This window comes from Solanum verrucosum, unplaced genomic scaffold (genome assembly GCF_900185275.1).
Source record: "Solanum verrucosum unplaced genomic scaffold, falcon-dt-bn FXZP01000102.1, whole genome shotgun sequence".
In the NCBI taxonomy this organism is placed as follows: Eukaryota; Viridiplantae; Streptophyta; class Magnoliopsida; order Solanales; family Solanaceae; genus Solanum; species Solanum verrucosum.
In genome coordinates, this window is record NW_026019930.1 from 1,514,134 (window position 1) to 1,532,247 (window position 18,114).

The 18,114-nt window shown below is 33.8% G+C and overlaps 1 protein-coding gene across 1 annotated transcript; it reads left to right on the forward strand.

Moving 5' to 3' along the window:
* Window positions 1-4,614: 4,614 nt before the first annotated feature.
* LOC125829883 (serine/threonine protein phosphatase 2A 55 kDa regulatory subunit B beta isoform-like) lies at window positions 4,615-16,761 on the forward strand. The gene is made up of 14 exons (XM_049509106.1): window positions 4,615-5,202; window positions 10,823-10,926; window positions 11,012-11,110; window positions 11,634-11,753; window positions 12,208-12,414; window positions 13,315-13,406; window positions 13,499-13,617; window positions 13,753-13,876; window positions 14,110-14,233; window positions 15,522-15,590; window positions 15,683-15,774; window positions 15,863-15,937; window positions 16,027-16,097; window positions 16,217-16,761. The coding sequence occupies exons 1-14, from the start codon at window positions 5,097-5,099 to the stop codon at window positions 16,351-16,353; spliced, it is 1,539 nt and encodes a 512-aa protein (XP_049365063.1). The 5' UTR covers window positions 4,615-5,096; the 3' UTR covers window positions 16,354-16,761.
* Window positions 16,762-18,114: the final 1,353 nt, after the last annotated feature.

The following is an 18,114-nucleotide window of genomic DNA, read 5'->3' on the forward strand; positions in this document are numbered from 1 at the left end:
AAATTAGAAAGGTATTAATGCAAACAAATGTATACCAGTTTATAAATGAATATGGATGAATGTATCCAATACAAATGTATAGGAAGATATTAATGCAAATAAATATAACTGTATACCAATTTATTATGAATACAAACAAATATATCCAATATGGATTGAGTTCAAGGCAAAATAATTGCCAGGTAATGAACTCATAGGAATACCTTTGAAATAAAAATAATCATTATTAAAATATTATTTGCTAATTTAAGAAAAGATATAATTCTAAACAGTATTTTGCTAGTTTTGAGTGGAAATGATTGGAAGATAGAATAGAGATGGTATTAATTTTCTTTTATTATTTTTGAAAATAGAAATAATTTGAAAGGAGAGAGGAATAATCTTTTGCTAGTTTTAAGGAGAAATGGTTGGAAGTTAGAAGAAGGATGTAATTAATTTTCTTTTATTATTTTTAAAAAATACGTAATAATTTGAAAGGAGAGATAATTCTAAATAATCTTTTGCTAGTTTTAAGGAGTAATGGTTGGAAGTTAGGAGAGAGATGATATTAAATATCTTTTATTATTTTAAAAATAATATAGAAAATGTATATATTACTTTTAGGCTAATATGTGCCAATTTTTTATTTGTTTATTAATTACTAATTAATATTGGGCTATATGTTGCCAATTGTATGTAACACTTGTCTATCTGTGTTAATTCCTCTTTAATACTCAGACACATAATATGCCTTAGCCCTTCCTTTCAACCGGGCTTTTGTAATCACTTAGCACCAATTTTAAACTGGCCAAAATTCAATGGCTCGTAAATCCAAGCCCAAAATTTTTGGAGTTTGGTGGTTTATGACAAAATTGTTAATGGTTAGTGGTTACTACTATTACACAACATATACTTATCTAGAAGAATATCTTTTATGTTTGGACAAAAGTAATGGTAGGGGTTCTTGACAAGATGTGAAACTTCACCTCTTTTTTCTTTCTTTTCACACTTTCACATCTTGTTTTGACGATGAAAGGCCACCCTTTGATATGCTTCATTCACATTTCTGATTCCATAGATCATATACCAACATGGTATTACATTCCTTGGTCCTCCATGATACTCTTGCGGTGTATATTATATAATACTAACGTATCGTAGAGGATTAGTTCATTCCTTTTAAAATAAACACTCCTCAATTTTTTGTGGCAATCACATTGTATATATAATATATCACATACTAATAAAGTATTATAGAAAATCAATTCATTTCTTTAAAAAAAAAAAGAAGCTCAATCTTCTGTGTTATCACCCATATGGTATATATAATCATAAAGAACCAATTCATTTTTTTTAAAAAAATAAAATTTAATCCTCTGTGACACCACTTCAATATATATGATATATCTAAAATAAAAAAAATAATAAAAAAACAAAGAGTTTAAGCTTAACTCTGATATTTTAATTTATATCATTTAACAAGTTTTACTTGTGAAGAAATATAAAAAACAGATGCATATTCTAGATAGAAATTTTGTTTTCATTTGCAAAAGCTTTTATATATATATATATATATATATATATATATATATATATACACACACCAAATTAAGTTTTAAATAATAAAAATAGTGATTCTAATATTTTTCTCAATTATTTTTTGTTATAGGTTAATTATTATTATTATTTATATATATTTTTATTAGAGGTGTCAAAAAAGGTTGGCCCAACCCCACCCGGCCCAAGCCTCACGGGCCAAGGAGTTTGAAGGGCTAGGGTCGGTCGACCCTTCATTTGGAAGGGCTTGAAAATGTTCAACCCAACCCAACCCTAGAAGGACTGAGGGCTGGGGCGGGTTGGCCCCTCTTTTTTTCATTTTTTTCTTTTCAAACTTATAATTCTATAACATCAAGAAAATGAAAAGATTTTCAAATCAAATATGACAAATAATAGTGTTTTTTCAATAACAATATAAAAAAATCTTAGTGTATTAGCATGTATCTCGCATACTAGATAAGCGAACGAGATAAGAGAGTGACAAGCAAGATTGGAGAAAGACGAGGGCGCGAGATTCGTCTATGCATCCTAGATACATGCAAATCTACTTGGATAGAGTCTATCTAGAACAAATTAACCTAATTTTGAGTCCATATATTTCGAGCTACATGTATTTGGACATACCAAAATCTAGTATAATTCGTAATATTACAATATAACGTGTATTTAAGTAATTAGATTATATACTAGTGAGATCATTGTAAGTTATCCTTAAATAAAATGTTTTGGCCCAAGGGTCGGACTTATAAGTCCTAGTTTTGATTGGGCTTGAAAAATCTGTCCCAACCCTACCCCAATAACGGGTTGGGTCGAGTCGGCCCCATGAGCTAAACCCATTTTGACGGCTCTAACTTTTATCTTTATATTTAAAAAGAAAAATAAAGAGGCAAAAAAAAGAAGAAGTAAAAAGACAAATAATGAAAAGAATTGTTGAAAAAATTACATTGAACTGCACATAATAGTGTGAAAACGTATTATTAAATTTCCAAAAACATGATAGACTCGTGTTTGACCTTCTTTCCTAAACCGAATGGCGTTTTTGTTTGAGTCTGCGTATCACTCCAACGCAACCCAAGGAGATGAAGGAACTCTAAGTACCAAAATGGATGCTTCAGCTAATTTGTTGGTGGCCCATGGATTATTTAGTAATTAATCCATATATGTCATTTACTGTTAAAAAATTGAACCAGTAGACATACACATCCACATAATAAATTGTGTGAGATATATGTGTCCATATGATTAATAAATTGGTGTGACACACACGTGGCTCACACAATAAATGACGTGAGATACATGTGTCCTACATGACAAATGGTGTGAGACACTCGCATCCGACATGATAAGTTGCGTGATATGCATGTGTCCTGCATGTTAAATCACGTGAGATATTTAATATAGGACACGTATATCTACTTTTTAACTTTATGAGTGTTTAAGTGTCTATTTGTGAATACTCATTGGAGGACCTAAATGTCAATTATGGTCAAATTAAAAAATATACTATTTATTTATTTATGTATTATGCTTATTTAGAAGTTAAAGTTGTATTTATCCAAATTCATTTAGGAAAAATTGACAAAGATTTGTGAGATTAAACCATCATTTAATTTAAAATACTCATCAATTATTTTTTTAAATCATTAATGTTTTAATACCGAAAATTATTTAAATCCAAATGGGAAAAAATGTTGCATCTTTGTTAATTTTTTTCGACTAATTACATAATATTTCAATGTAAAAAAGTATTAAAAAAAAAAAAAAAGGAAAAAAAAGTAGAAGAGATGTATTGAATTTTAAATAGAAAAATGTCACGAGCTTTATGCATTCTTTATTTGTTTGGATTTTTGTGAAATCACATTATGCTCCATTTTGTAAATCACTTTTTGAAGAAAAAGAATCTTCAAAGTCCATATACGTTATGAGTTTGAGCTATCAAATTCTCTAGATTGCATCACTATTTCAAGAAAAAAGAATTTTATTAATAACATTTCTATTTTCATGTTTCTTTTGCTATATAAAGGTTTTTATGTTTATGAATCAAGATTAAAACATTTAAGCTAAAAATTATTTAACCTTTTTTATGATTTACTATTATATTGTAAAATAAAAAGATTATACCATTTTATCTTCATTTTAATTTTTTTCGCTCCACATTATATTCGATCAACTATTAATTATTATAGATATAAACACATCCATCAATGAGAATAAGCATTACTTTCCTAAAAACTTTAATCAATGAGAGGTGTCAATAAATAATTTTTAAAGCTTAGTACAAAGTATTATTACAATATTGTCTTATTATAATGATATTGTTTTTGAACTTTAATGTAAATAAGCATACCATAATTTTTACAACTTCTTAATTATGTACAAACAATATTTTTTTAGAATATATATATGCCCAAATCAATAAATGCAAAAAAAACTTTTAACAAGGTTTACATATATAATTGTGATCAATTAAATATATCACTTAATCAATATATGCATAACATCTATCTTTTCATAAAAGTTTACACTATATAATTATGATTCATTAAATATATTACTTAAATTTACCACTTAATTATGTATCTTTTAATAAAGGTTTACACTATATAATTATTATTTATTAAATATATTACTTAAATTTATCACTTAATTGTGTATCTTTTAATAAGGTTTACACTATATAGTTATGATTTATTAAATATATTACTTAAATTTATCACTTAATTATGTATCTTTTAATAAGGTTTAGACTATATAATTATGATTTATTAAATATATTACTTAAATTTATCACTTAATTATGTATCTTTTAATAAAGGTTTACACTGTATAGTTACGATTTATTAAATATATTACTTAAATTTACCACTTAACTAGGTATCTTTTCATAAGGGTTTACACTATATAATTATAAGTAATTAAATATTTAATATTACTTAAATTTACTACTTAATTATGTATCTTTTAAGGTTTACCCTATATAATAATAATAATTAATTAAATATATTACTTAAATTTATCACTTAATTATGACAAGTTTGATACCTATATCCTGTTGAACTTAATTTATTTATTTTCCAGAATTGATTCTCCACTGATGTTTTTTTTTTTTTTTTTTTCTCTTTTGACTCGACGATGTAAGGTTAAAGCAGGGCTTATGCAAAAAATAGAAAGTAGAGAGAGAAAGCTTTGTGTAGAGAGAGAGAGAAGAGTGTTCACCGAAGGCCGAAAACGGTTTTGCTACCTCCAAATTTCCCTTTGTTCTCTTTCTCGAATCCTCATCATCACCATTAGAGAGAAACAAGGGATACCGCTGTGAGAATCTCGTGTTCCAGGCAATATGTCGTTATTCATACTTGTAATTTAGTTGATTTTTGAATCCAGCATTTTTCTATGAAGTTAAAGCGATCTCAACGGATGACGGAGTAGTCGATGAAGTGATTCATATCTTATTTATCATTGTTGTGCCTCACTTGATTCTAGATTTACCAATTTTTGGATCCTCGCTTTTTCTGCTTCCTTCTCCCTGAGGGCTGTTGATTTTTTTAATCGGTTGAGGAAAGATGAACGCTGGTGATGCTGGAGCTCCGGCGGGAACACCAGCTCCATTGGAGTGGAAATTCTCTCAGGTATTTGGTGAACGGACGGCCGGCGAAGAAGTTCAGGAAGGTAATAAACACTGCTTTGCTTACTTTGGATCCGTACTTATTTTTTGTGTCATTGTTGATGTTTAGGTTTTGCTAACAGTTTTATATCTGCTATTTTGATGGTTAATTGCACAAATGATTAGTTCATTGTTCACAGCTGAGAAAATTTGTTAGATTTCGATCACGGATTTGATGGAGTGATTTGCATGCGGAGTTTAGCCAGTGAACTGGATATGAACAGTGACGTTAATGAACTCACCAAGTTCACTTTTTTAGCTCAAGTTCTATTTGTTTTCTTTCTAATTTTAGAGATCCTTGAACTTGTGTCTTGATGTCTGTCATGTTTGGTTGGTGAATCAGTACTTGTTATTGATTTAATGAAACTTTTTTTTAATTGCAAAGGTGGTCAATTGATGGTGCTGGTGATGTATTACCCTACTGTTTAAGCGTGTAGAGCTCTGATACTTCAATTCAAGTCATAAGAGCATAAATTGCTTTTTACAAATCTGAATTTGCCACTCATGCATTTGTATGACAAGGTGGTTCCAAGTTTTGCCTCTAGGTTTACTCTACCCACCCACCTGTATCAGTTTTGGGTACATGTACCCTCTAGCTTAAGGTTGTTCAAGCTTTTATGATGCAGTCACTGGACATATTTTTAGCTCCTATAGTAAGTTCTTGAGATTGACGGGCATGTTTCAATACCGTGGGCTGCTTGCAGAGAAATTTATACTGGCTGAGATGCCTAAATGATCAAGCTAGACAAAAAACCTTTCTTGAGTTTTGTAAAGATTGGAGATTGCCCATGGGGGTGTTGGCTTGAGTCCAGCCAAGTGTTTAACTGCACATGAAAAATGGAGACTATCCCAGTGAGAAGACTTCGGTTCAAGATTGTTCTGCTATTAGAAGTTGTCCATTTCACATAGTTCCAAAGTTGTTCGATGAAAATTTATTCACCGTTGTTAGGCTTCCTGATAATATTTTGTATCTGCTCAGTCTTTTTTGTGGTTTCGAGATTCTACATGAAGGGGAACCTTGGAGCAACAGTAAAGTTATCTCCGTGTGACCTATAGGTCACGGGTTCGAGCCGTGGAAGCAACTGTCTACATCACACCCCGTGGGTGCAACCCTTCTCCAGACACTGCGTGAACACGGGTGCTTTGTCCACTGGGCTGCCCCTTTTTTCTTTTCTTTTCGAGATGCTATGTCATTGGACTCTTGATAGATGATAAGGTTGTTCATTGTGAAATTGATTGAAAGCTTACGGTCAAAAGTTCATATGCATCTGCTGAGTGTTCTACCCTCTGCAGCTCCTACCCTTATGCTTTATCTTCCTCTTTTAGAACTATCCTGATTCACTTTCCCAAAACCTTTTTATTTTTATGGGTTAAGTAGTGGGATTTTATTGATTGCACCAAGAAAGTGCTAGTAGGTACATCAACTACTTCTGATCCCCTTAATTAAGAAGGGATTCCATAAAGTCGTCAGAAGTATTTACATCGCACTCAATCTTGAGGTTACACTAAGAATTATATGTAATGCTCCAAATATGATCGAGGGTATTGGTGAATATTTGTTATAAAACACCTATTGTTTCTTTCTTTCTGTAATGACCAAAAAATGCAAAGAGGGATAGTGTTCCGAAAGTCTTTGAGATGCTTCTTCATTCTCTGCCTGTTCCAGCTATATAGTATATACAGCTTCTTTCAGTATTTCTGGATGCACCCATTGCATCAATAACACATTAAGGAACAAGGTCCATGCCTTCCATGTGTATTGACTATACAAAAATAAAAAGATGAGCGGGAGACACTGTTGGCTTCATGTAGAAAACACCTCCTGCATAGCTGAAAACCTCTTTTTTTGTAAATTGTCCTAGGTTAGGAATGCTTCCTGTACGGCCAGCCAGCCAAGGCAAGTTTCTTGGTAATTCTTTTGTCTTCCTCATTGCTTTCCATCTCCATATCTTCTGCCCACTGGAGAATTTAGCTGGTTATAGCAAGATTTTATGAACTTTCTTTTCTGTCCACTGTCTATGCTAGAGAATCAGGAAACTGGCCGTATTCGGACCCCTTCTAGTCTGGATTACAGTTGCACGAAGTTCTCTTCTTCCCAATCGGAGAACTTCCTCCTCAAGCCAAAATTCCAACCTTTGTTACTCCAGCATTCAGTAATTGTTGCATCTTGCTTCAACGTCATACCAAAATTTTAGGGGAAGTTAAGTCCAAGCAAGGATCCAGCTAGATTCTGGGTTTTAAGTTATCTTCTATAACAATAAATCATTGATGCTTTTACATGAGATACACCGTATGCCCCATTAGTTTGTTCAGTTATTGTTGAAAAGTTTATTTATGTTGGAGAAGTATATTTTATGACCTTTGGTATAGCTTAGTTCATTGTGCCAGTTAAATAATTACTGAAGTACCCAAACCACGTAAAAACTTAAAAGGTGGAAGTATTGAGAAGTTGATTGACTGGTAGCTTTTTCATAATCTTCACAATTTAGGCCTAAATGCGACTCCTACCGAAGTTAAATCCAGATTAGATTTTTCTTTCTGACTTTATTCAGCCATTAGGGTTCCTTTTTGGTAGAACATGGATTGTCGTTGAAGTCGTTTTCCCTCAATATAAACCACACTCAAGTTCCTTTATCATCATGCCTTTTGGGCTTGGATCCTTTTCCTTCATTCCTCATGGTTTATAGGTCAAGCATGCTGAATGTGCACAGTGGAAGAGAAGGCGCATGGACTGATATACTGTTGATCATTGAAGATTGCCGAAGAATGCCTAAAAACAACACTTTTAGTTGCAGAACTCCTTGTTCATGGATCTAGTTTGCTTGATCATGTCGGTCTTCTCTATAATATTGGATGCTAGAAGACTTCTTTTATGTTCCAAGGCTCCGTGGAAATCCATGGCGGTAACATATTCATGATGTTTCTTGGCAGTTATGCCTTGTTTAAATAGAAGAGTTGCATTCCATCAACAGTAATCCTCTTTAAAGAAAGCACTCTGAGATTTTATTACATGATTAAAGTAACCGATCTCTTACTTTTGTAATTTTTGTCTGGCTCGAGTAATATTGAGATTTTGATTTTACCCCTCTTCCAGTGTTACTAAAAGTGAAAGTGCAAAGAAGCAACAAGTTACGTTGAGCTTGAAGCATTAACAAATTCTTATTTTAGCATTCTATATTTTGATATTAATCTAACTTCTCAAAGTTGAGATTTGAATAATCAACTGATCCTCAATAAAGCGTGTGGCTTCACTCATGAAGTGATGACCCCCTCGCTTCGCATTGTTTCGTCGCTTTAAGTTGCAAAGTGATGACATTTAATAACACTTCCTTCTTCAATAGTTGTGTAAATAAATTCATGCAAATGTTCATCATTTCTTTATAAGGATAAGCTTGTTATTTCGGAGCTTTCTTTGCATGGTATTTGAGTGAGTTCATTTAGTGTAGGTCTTGTTACTTACCTATAATAAATATAGGTAACTAACAAAGATGCGCTTATCTTGATGTTGAAGCGTAATGATCATACATTTGAAATGCATTGTATGACGGGACATCTTACGTTCTTGAACCGATGACCATCTTTTGGCTAATCTAGCCTCTTCCTTCATTTCGAAGCTGTGAATGAGACTTTCATCTCACACGACTCCTTAGTGATAAAAGAAAGAAAAATCCATTTTCTTTCCTTTTTGATTACCTTCCTAGCATATGTATAAGATCGAATCCATTTTATTTCTAAAAAGGATTACTAATCCTTATCTTTTTGAGGAATCCTTTATCCGTCATTCACATGTTTTCACTCTTTTCGACCTTGGTTTCACAGGAGCAAGTTAGAAAAATTGAGAAATATAACCATATGATTTAATTTGCTCTCAATATCCTCGAGGTGATCATCTTAGGGTGATCATTATGTCGGCGAATGCTCTTGTTACACTCGTAGTTTCCAAAGGATGCAAACCAATTATATCGCATCTACATCGAGAATTCAAGTATATTAATCTAACTCCTCAAATTTGAGATTCGAATAATGAACTGATTCTCATTAAATCACTTTGTGGCGTTATTTGAAGCACACACTTCTCTAAAGCGCGTGGCTTCACTAATGAAGCGATAACCCACTCGCTTTGCGTTGTTTCATCGGTTCAAGCAACAAAGTGATGGCATTTAATAACACTTCCTTCTTATAGTTGGGTTAATAAGTTCATGCAAATGCTCATCATTTCTAAACAAGGATAAACTCGTCATTCCAGAGCTTTCTTTGCATGGAATTTGAGTGAGTTCATTTAACGTGGCTTGTATAGTGACCTATAAAAGAAATTGTAGGCTTTGGACAATTCTCAACAATGTTGCACTTATCTTAATGTTGAAGCGTAATGATGATACGTTTGAAATGCATTGTATGGGAGACACCTTACGTTCTTGAACCGATAACCATCTTTCGGCTAACTAAGCCTCCTCCTTCCGTTCAAAACCGTGCCTGAGACTTTCATCTCACACTATTCCTAAGTGATAACATAAAGAATTCATTCTCTTTCTTGTTTGATTACCTTCCTAGCATATGTATAAGACCAAATCCGTTGGATTTCTAAAAAGAATTACTAATCCTTGACTTTTAAGGAATCCTTCATCAAGTCCTTCACAATTTTTTCCGTCTATCCGACTTTGGTTTCGTAGGAGCAAGTCAGAAAGATTGAGAAATATAACCATATGATTTAATTCACTCTCCAATAGCCACGAGATGATCATCTTAGGGTGATCATTATGTCGATGAATGCTCTTGTTACTCTCATAGTCTCTGAAGGATGAGAACCAACTATGTAACATCTATATCGAGAATTCAAGTATATTAATCTAAATCCTCAAAATTGAGATAGAATAATCAACTGATTCTTATTAAGTCACTTTGTTCATGTTGTTTGAAGTGCTCATTTCTCTAAAGTGTGTGGCTTAACTCATGAAACGATAACCCCCTACCTTTGCTTAGTTTCATCGTTGTAAGCGGCAAAGTGATGTCATTTAATAACACTTCCTACTTCAATAGTTGTGTTGATAGATTCATGCAAATGTTCGTCATTTCTTTATAAGGATAAGCTCATCATTCCAGAGCTTTCTTTGCATGGTATTTGAGTGAGTTCATTTAGTGAATCTGCTGCCAATAACACTGTGTTGCGGGACTTTTTTTCTTTCATCTGAGTTCATTTAATATAGGATTTTACAATTTAGGATAATACAACATTTATACTATATGGCAATTTTCAGGTGAATAGAAAGAGGAGAGAGAGAGATGTCTCTCAATATTGTGCATGGATTCCTCTTAATAATACTAGCTTGTTCTTTGGAGTATATCATAGTTTGACTAGTAGTTTTAGGCAGTTCGTGTTACCTGCAGATGGCTGATAGTTTACTGTCAGATTTTTACGTGTAGATGAACCTTTCCTTGAAAACAACAAAACTGTCAGATCAATTAATACATAATGGATTTGATGACATGTAATAATGCTGCTGATTCTTTCTGCATTGCATAACTTTCTCAAATAGTGGGAAAATATTTACTTATGCAAACGGTGTTCAGAGAATTTTGACACTCCTTTTGAGTCTCATGATTTGTTTTCTGTCTCTGTTATTGCAGTTGATGTCATCTCAGCTATTGAGTTTGATAGAACTGGCGACCATCTTGCCACTGGGGATCGAGGGGGTAGGGTGGTATTATTTGAAAGGACCGATGCGAAGGAGGTTGTTTCTTCAACCTTGTAGTTATTCAGATTTGGAGGTTCTTTTTATTGACCAGGTCTTTTCCTTGCACTTATTTTTTGTTTAGCATGCTGGAAGCCGAAGAGAATTAGAGAGAATGGATTATCCAGTCACTCGGCATCCCGAATTCCGTTACAAGACAGAGTTTCAAAGCCATGAGCCTGAGGTAGGTGACTCATCTTTGTTCCTAACCTTCTTTCCTGCTGGATTTTTCTCTTAGGAACTCTTGCATTGTGTACTTGTCTGACAAACAAAATTTAAAAGAGCTTTAGGAAAATTTTACCTTACTGTTCCTGTGTCCTAGAAAAAGATTGATATTTTCAGCCACCAATTCCCTGTATCAATGGTGGATTACTGTCCTCCTTTTTAATAATTGTGGTGTCCAGACCAGCTTGCACGCATCTTGACTAATACCACGGTATACTTTCTGCATCTCACCGGCACATGCAACCGAGTAACTCTGTCAAGGCTTAGAGAAATGTGAAGAAATCACCTAGTATTTTTGCGAATGCTGAAATATGAACCTTAGACCTCATGGTTCTTAACCCTCTTCATTGATCACTATCAAACACCCTTGGGTGAAAGTAGATTACCACTTTTTAACTGCTAGTTTTCACTCCTTATCTGCTCTTATTTCCTCGTTTTGCCTATTCAAGTAGAACTCTAATTTCCTCTTCTGCATCATTCAGTTTGATTATTTGAAGAGTTTGGAGATTGAGGAGAAGATCAATAAGATCCGGTGGTGCCAAATGGCTAATGGTGCCCTCTTCCTTTTGTCTACTAATGACAAAACTATTAAGTTCTGGAAGGTAAGGTATCTCATTCGATTTACTACTCCACAATCCTCAGTGGTAGTAAATGTAACATAGGTGTTTGATACCCCTATCAAGTAAAATGAAAATGTATCGTGTTCCTTATTTACCTCTCCCACAGTACTTGTTGCATGGGAGAGTGAAACTAGTAGCAATTTCAAGTGTGTAGTCTGACATGTCTTCATCTTCAAATTCATGATATTTTTAGAAATTTGTTGTTTTAGGAAGAGGCAGAGAAAGTAGTGTGGTGGGATGCCTGGGTCAAATAATATTTGGTTTAATGCTTTGGAGAAATTGTCTTTTGTAGGGTGTTTTGTTTCTTCATAGTTGTACATCAGCTATGGACAAAACCTGCCTTCCATTCCTGTGGACTGCATATTAGTTGAGATGTGTGACTATCTATATTTGAGGCTGCCTATCAACATGCTGATTTGCTTCCTGAATTTTTCAGGTCCAAGAGAAGAAAGTTAAGAAAATATCTGATCTGAATATCGACCCTTCCAGAGGTGTTGCAAATGGCAGCATGCCCAGTTCAAGCGTTTCTTCCAGTCAAAAACAGTATCTGGTAAATGGGTGCTACACAGATGGATCTTCTGAATGTTTAAGCAATGATTTGTCGTTTCCACCTGGTGGTCTTCCTGCATTACGCTTACCTGTGGTAATTGGACTCGAGCTATATATGTACTGCCTATCTTGTGGCGTCAAGTTTTTCTATGTGCATTGATTTTTGTTACCTCTCCATGTACATTGGTTCTCTTAAGTATGTCCAGCATTACCTATAAAAACATCAACTTCCATTGGTATAAAGTTGTATATAATTGTCCGAAAGAAAATACTTTAGAGAGGAGAATATTTCACGAATTATTATTTGAGCTCAACCCGTATGTGATACTCCTTACTTTGGTTTATTTTGAGAATCTGTTTTGATGACTGCACACTATTCCATAACATCTGTTAAGGTGTATCATTTTGGTTAATTTGTTCATCCATGTTTTGTTGTTCACATTTTAGTATATTACAAATTGCTCCTTTTAATATTTATTAATTATGCATACAAGCTAGCATACATATGTACATGTGTATAAGTGCTTGCATGGATATGGGTCAGCACATAGGTGTGTGCGTATCCTCTACTTCTCTGGCTGGGTAACTGAAAACCCATTATGACTTTCTTCTCCCTTGAACATTTTCCGCATTGCTGTAGGGATTTTCATGGGGCTTTAGCTCATGTTTTTTTTTTTGATAAAGGTAATGTTGTATTCATCAGCATTAAGGATATGCTGGAGACCTCCAAAAATTGGTTTCCAACAAGAGAAAAAACAAAACAGGCTAATAGATTACAAAGTGCCTATAAAATCCAAAATTTGTGCAGTTTCTTCTATCCCTTCCTCTTTACACCAAAAATAAAAAGTAGTCAAGCAGTTCCATTTGACTTTCTCTATTGAATTAGGGGGCTTTAGCTCATGTTCCCTCTGACAAATGCTGTTTGTTGATTTTTTTTTTTCCTCTCGTTATTATTCTTTCATCTGCATCTTAGAGCTTTGGAATCTGATTGCAGGTTACTAGTGGTGAGACCAGCCTTGCTGCTAGATGTAGAAGAGTGTATGCCCATGCACATGACTATCATATCAATTCTATTTCAACTAACTGGTGAAGATCCATGCTACATTGAAATCTGATTTACCATGTCTCTTCTATTTGTGAGAACTTAATAGTAATGTTCATTTCCTTCTTCCACCTAGTGATGGGGAAACATTTATATCAGCTGATGATCTCCGTATAAACCTTTGGAACTTGCAAATAAGCAATCAAAGTTTCAATATTGTTGATGTCAAGCCAACAAATATGGAAGATCTAACTGGTGAGTTTTTGATATGTCGATCTCAACTTCCATTTTGTTATGGTCACCTTGCGTGATAGTTTTATTAGCTTATTTATTTATTGAAACACTTGTTTCAATGAATGCTCAAATGTGCTTAGATGTTTGTTATTGCAGAGGTGATAACTTCAGCTGAATTTCACCCTACTCACTGTAACATATTGGCTTATAGTAGTTCAAGAGGATCAATACGTTTGGTAGATATGCGGCAGTCAGCCTTGTGCGACTCGCACTCTAAGTTGTAAGTATCACATTTACTTAACTTGTAGTTTTTTGCTGATGGGTGTTTTTCTTTTTTATCCTGCAAAACAAAACAAGATATCACCTGCAAAGAAATATTCTGGAAGTGAGCTAGTTTCTTACCAGTATAAGGGGACCTGGAAAATGATATTCTTCAAGTTGAGAGATACTCATTTTCTAATTACTTTCTCATAGCTTTTATAAGTTGAAATTTTGGTTTTCTCCTATACGCAGGTTTGAGGAGCAGGAAACTCCTGGCTCAAGATCCTTTTTTACCGAGATAATTGCTTCAATTTCAGATATAAAATTTGCAAAGGCTGGAAGATACATACTCAGTCGTGACTATATGACCCTGAAGGTTGGTCTTCCACTCTTTTCTGTAGGTCTAAACCTTTTCAGTTGACTGATATGTGCAATGTTGTGTATCATATTCTTGACTCTCTAAGTACTGTCTGATATGTAAAAGTAAGGAAAACAGACTTCTCAGAAGGTAACATGACTGTAGTCCATGGGCAAAGTCCATTGCATCTCTAGGTCGTATTCCTGGTAATTGGTTTAGGAACATGTTTAACGAATGAGCTCCGGCAAATTCTTCACTGCCGGAGTGTGATCTATTTTGCTAGTATACCAACGTTTGTGGTGCTTCTCTTATCTTCTCTGTTCAATTTTTGCAAGTAAAAGTGTTGTTTTCACAAAATGGAACCAAACAGCTACTACAAAACTTTCAAGATTTTACATCTCTAAAGAATTCAAAAAAGATACTCTATACCATATTCACAACTTTGGTTACATGACTAAATAAAACACCAAGACATCCATCTTAAAGTTGTAAAGCCCATAGTGCCTCTGAGACCCCTTAAGCATTTTCTGTTCTTTTCTTTTCATAGCGACCACATAATGCATAGATGAGCTGTCTAGGAAAATGCCTTGACATTCTTCACTATGAATTAGAGAGCCTCTCCAATTGCAACATAGGTACTCACAGTTCTTTCCATTGCCTAATGGAAAGGTTGTGTTCATCAATTCATTAGTCACGTCAGATTTAAAAACAAATAATTGACAGATTCTTCAATCATTCAACGCATGAATCACTTATTACAATACATTTTGACCATTCTATTATCATTGTTATCTGTAATTGATTGGCATGCTTCTTTAATCCTTGTGTTTCCCTGTGGAAAACTTTGCAATTGAGTTTTTTTTTCTGCTAAGTCTCATCTTTCAAAAAAGCTTAATTACATGCAGAATCTCTTAAGTTTCATTAGGTTTTAGGCTTCATTTGCATCTTATGTTTGCAAGTCTGGAAAAGCTTTTTTGAACTTAAAAGGGCAGTTTCTTCATGTTTTTTCAATGCTTTTGTAGTTGCTGGCAAGAATATGCATATGTTACACCATAAGGGTAACTATTATATTCAAGTTCCTTCTAGATCTCTACTTTCTCTCAGCTTTAGGTTACATGGACCTACTCGTCAATTTTTTCATTTTAAGGAAAGAAAGAATGAGAAGAAGTGAGGGGTATAGGAGCTGGTCTCAGTTTGAATTTACTGGTCTCTTTATCAGTGATTCTTTTTCCTGACTAGGTGATTCTAACCTAATTATATGTAAGAAAGATTGTTCCTTTATTACTGAAACTCACCTTACCTGCAGCTATGGGATATAAACATGGATTCTGGTCCAGTTTCAACTTTTCAGGTTCATGAACATTTAAGACCAAAGGTGAATTACTTTCTCCCAAAGTTGTGTGTTTGTGCTTGGTTAGTTTCTCATTTGTGTCAACTGATTAATAATTTTATTGTATCGCTATGCAGCTATGTGATTTATATGAGAATGATTCCATCTTTGATAAATTTGAGTGTTGCCTTAGTGGTGACGGTTCACGAGTAGCAACTGGATCTTATAGGTGTGTAGACTTTTTCTTTTTTCTTCCTTTCCTTTTGTTTCTCCACCAATGTGATTTATTTTTCAGCTAATAATTTCTACTATTTCAGCAATCTTTTTCGTGTGTTTGGTTGTGCTCCGGGAAGCACGGAAGCAACTACATTAGAAGCGAGCAAAAACCCCAGGTACATGTATTAAAAGTTTTCAGCATGTAAATTTATATGGACATGTAGTAATGTCATGACTTTTGATGCCTTTGATTATTCTCTCTTAGGAGACAAGTTCAGACCCCTTCGAGGCCTTCCAGGTCCTTGAGCAGCAGTATAACACGTGTTGTCAGGAGAGGTATGCTTTTCTAGATACAAATATATAGTTTGCTCCTATATCTGAGTATGCTCGTTATCTATATTTGCAAATTTTCCCACCGCTATAAAATATAGCTGAATCTTTATGATGCATTCCAGGATCAGAAAGTCCTGGGGGTGATGCCAATGGAAACTCATTTGATTTCACAACCAAACTGCTCCACCTTACATGGCATCCAACTGAAAATTCAATTGCATGTGCTGCTGCAAACAGCTTGTACATGTATTATGCATAAGTCATGACAGGAGGAATCGGGTTCTCTTGGGTTGCGTTTCTTGGAGTGCTTTTCCGGAAGGCTTCTTTTCAAACCAACTCGAGGTTCTACCATTTCTCACGTGCAGAATCCATGCCGACGTATATTACATGTTCTTAATGTCAAGGTCCAGAAATGGCTGGTCAATTTAGCAACTTACTTGTCAACAACCCAACGTTCTTGTTTTCTTCCTACCTTATCCTCCTTCACCCTTCTCAAGATCTCCGATGTCTTTATAGTTCTCCCCTCAAGCAAAACTGTTAGATATGCAGAAATTATCAATAGATGTAAGGTAAATGCAGTTTTACTTTAAATCCTGCTGGAAAAGACCTGCTGGCTTAACTTTATTGGGTAGAAGTATATTTTGTAGGATAATTTGATGGTTTTTTTTTGCTATAGATTGTCGAACTAAAGTAGCTTTGTTTTCTTCTCTTGTAAAAGTTCAAGGGCGCTGGTATTTATTTACTTGCATTCCTCAGTGCTTTGCATCCTAAATTTTTCAACAAATTAGGCTTGAAACTGAGCACTTCTGAAATCCGTTTTAGTGTATATAGAAATGAGATGTGGAGTTTATCTTACACTTGGAAGTTTAGTTAACTCAGTTATATAAAGTCTAAATTATTAGATAGTCCCTCTACCTTAATATAAATAGTCAGTTAGCCATTTAGTGATCAGTGGATAGACGCCTCTACTTGTGTTGATATAGATGTATCATCTGGAGACCTAGGGTTGTGTCCATAGGAGTCATAGTAAGACCAAGTGTGTAAAAATACTTGGCTCTGGTTCGGTCATTGATTTTCAAGTTGAAACTTGAAAAATTTATTTGAATAGATTTAAAGTTTTTCCAGTGGAATTTAAATCTCTCCCTTGAAAATATTTGAAGATCTGATCAAATCAAATATTATGGCTAAATAAATATTTAAAATCTACTCTAAACATTAGTTTGGCTTCTGACCTGTTTCAATGAACTGGCCAATTATATAGTGATTATTTTGGATTAAGTTTTTATGACTAAAAGTTGTAAATACCGATCCTTTTTGTTTTCTTGAAATTATTCTATCAAGTGAGGGGGGTTAGGTCATCATATCTTTTATGACTAAACACTATCTTTGGCATCTGTTACATGACAAAAATGACACAAACCACAGCACATTTTTTTCCCAATATGCCCTTTGAATTTTCTCTCCCTTCCTAAAAGGATTATGCATTGGATATCAAGCACATGGAGTGCTCATTTTTCACCCCTATTTTCACCATTTAACTCCAAATCTTGATTGATGCCAATTAATGGACATCTCAATTTTAAATTAGCTGATGTTATTTTATTAAGTATTACTATATATTTATTTGACTCATTCAAATCTGTTTTCTTTCAATGTTAAATAATTACTTTCAAGAAGTCAGTATTATTGTAAAGATTACTTCAATTAATACGGCTTATTATTCAATTTTTTTGAGAATCATGACACTTAAAAAAACGTTTGTTTCACAGTTTTATTTTTAAAGTCACATCACCTATATACAAACACTACTCACATGATACATTCTTTTTCTAATTATATTATTTACTGCTAATAAGGTACTAATCACACACCTTAAAAAACGTTTATGTTTCTTACTTATTTTCATAGCATATAGAAAATCTCAAAAAGCTTTAGTCATGACTACTATATTGAGCAATATTATCACTGGTGGTATCTCCCTGCTTGCTTAATGATTTTTTTTAACGTGATAACATCATCT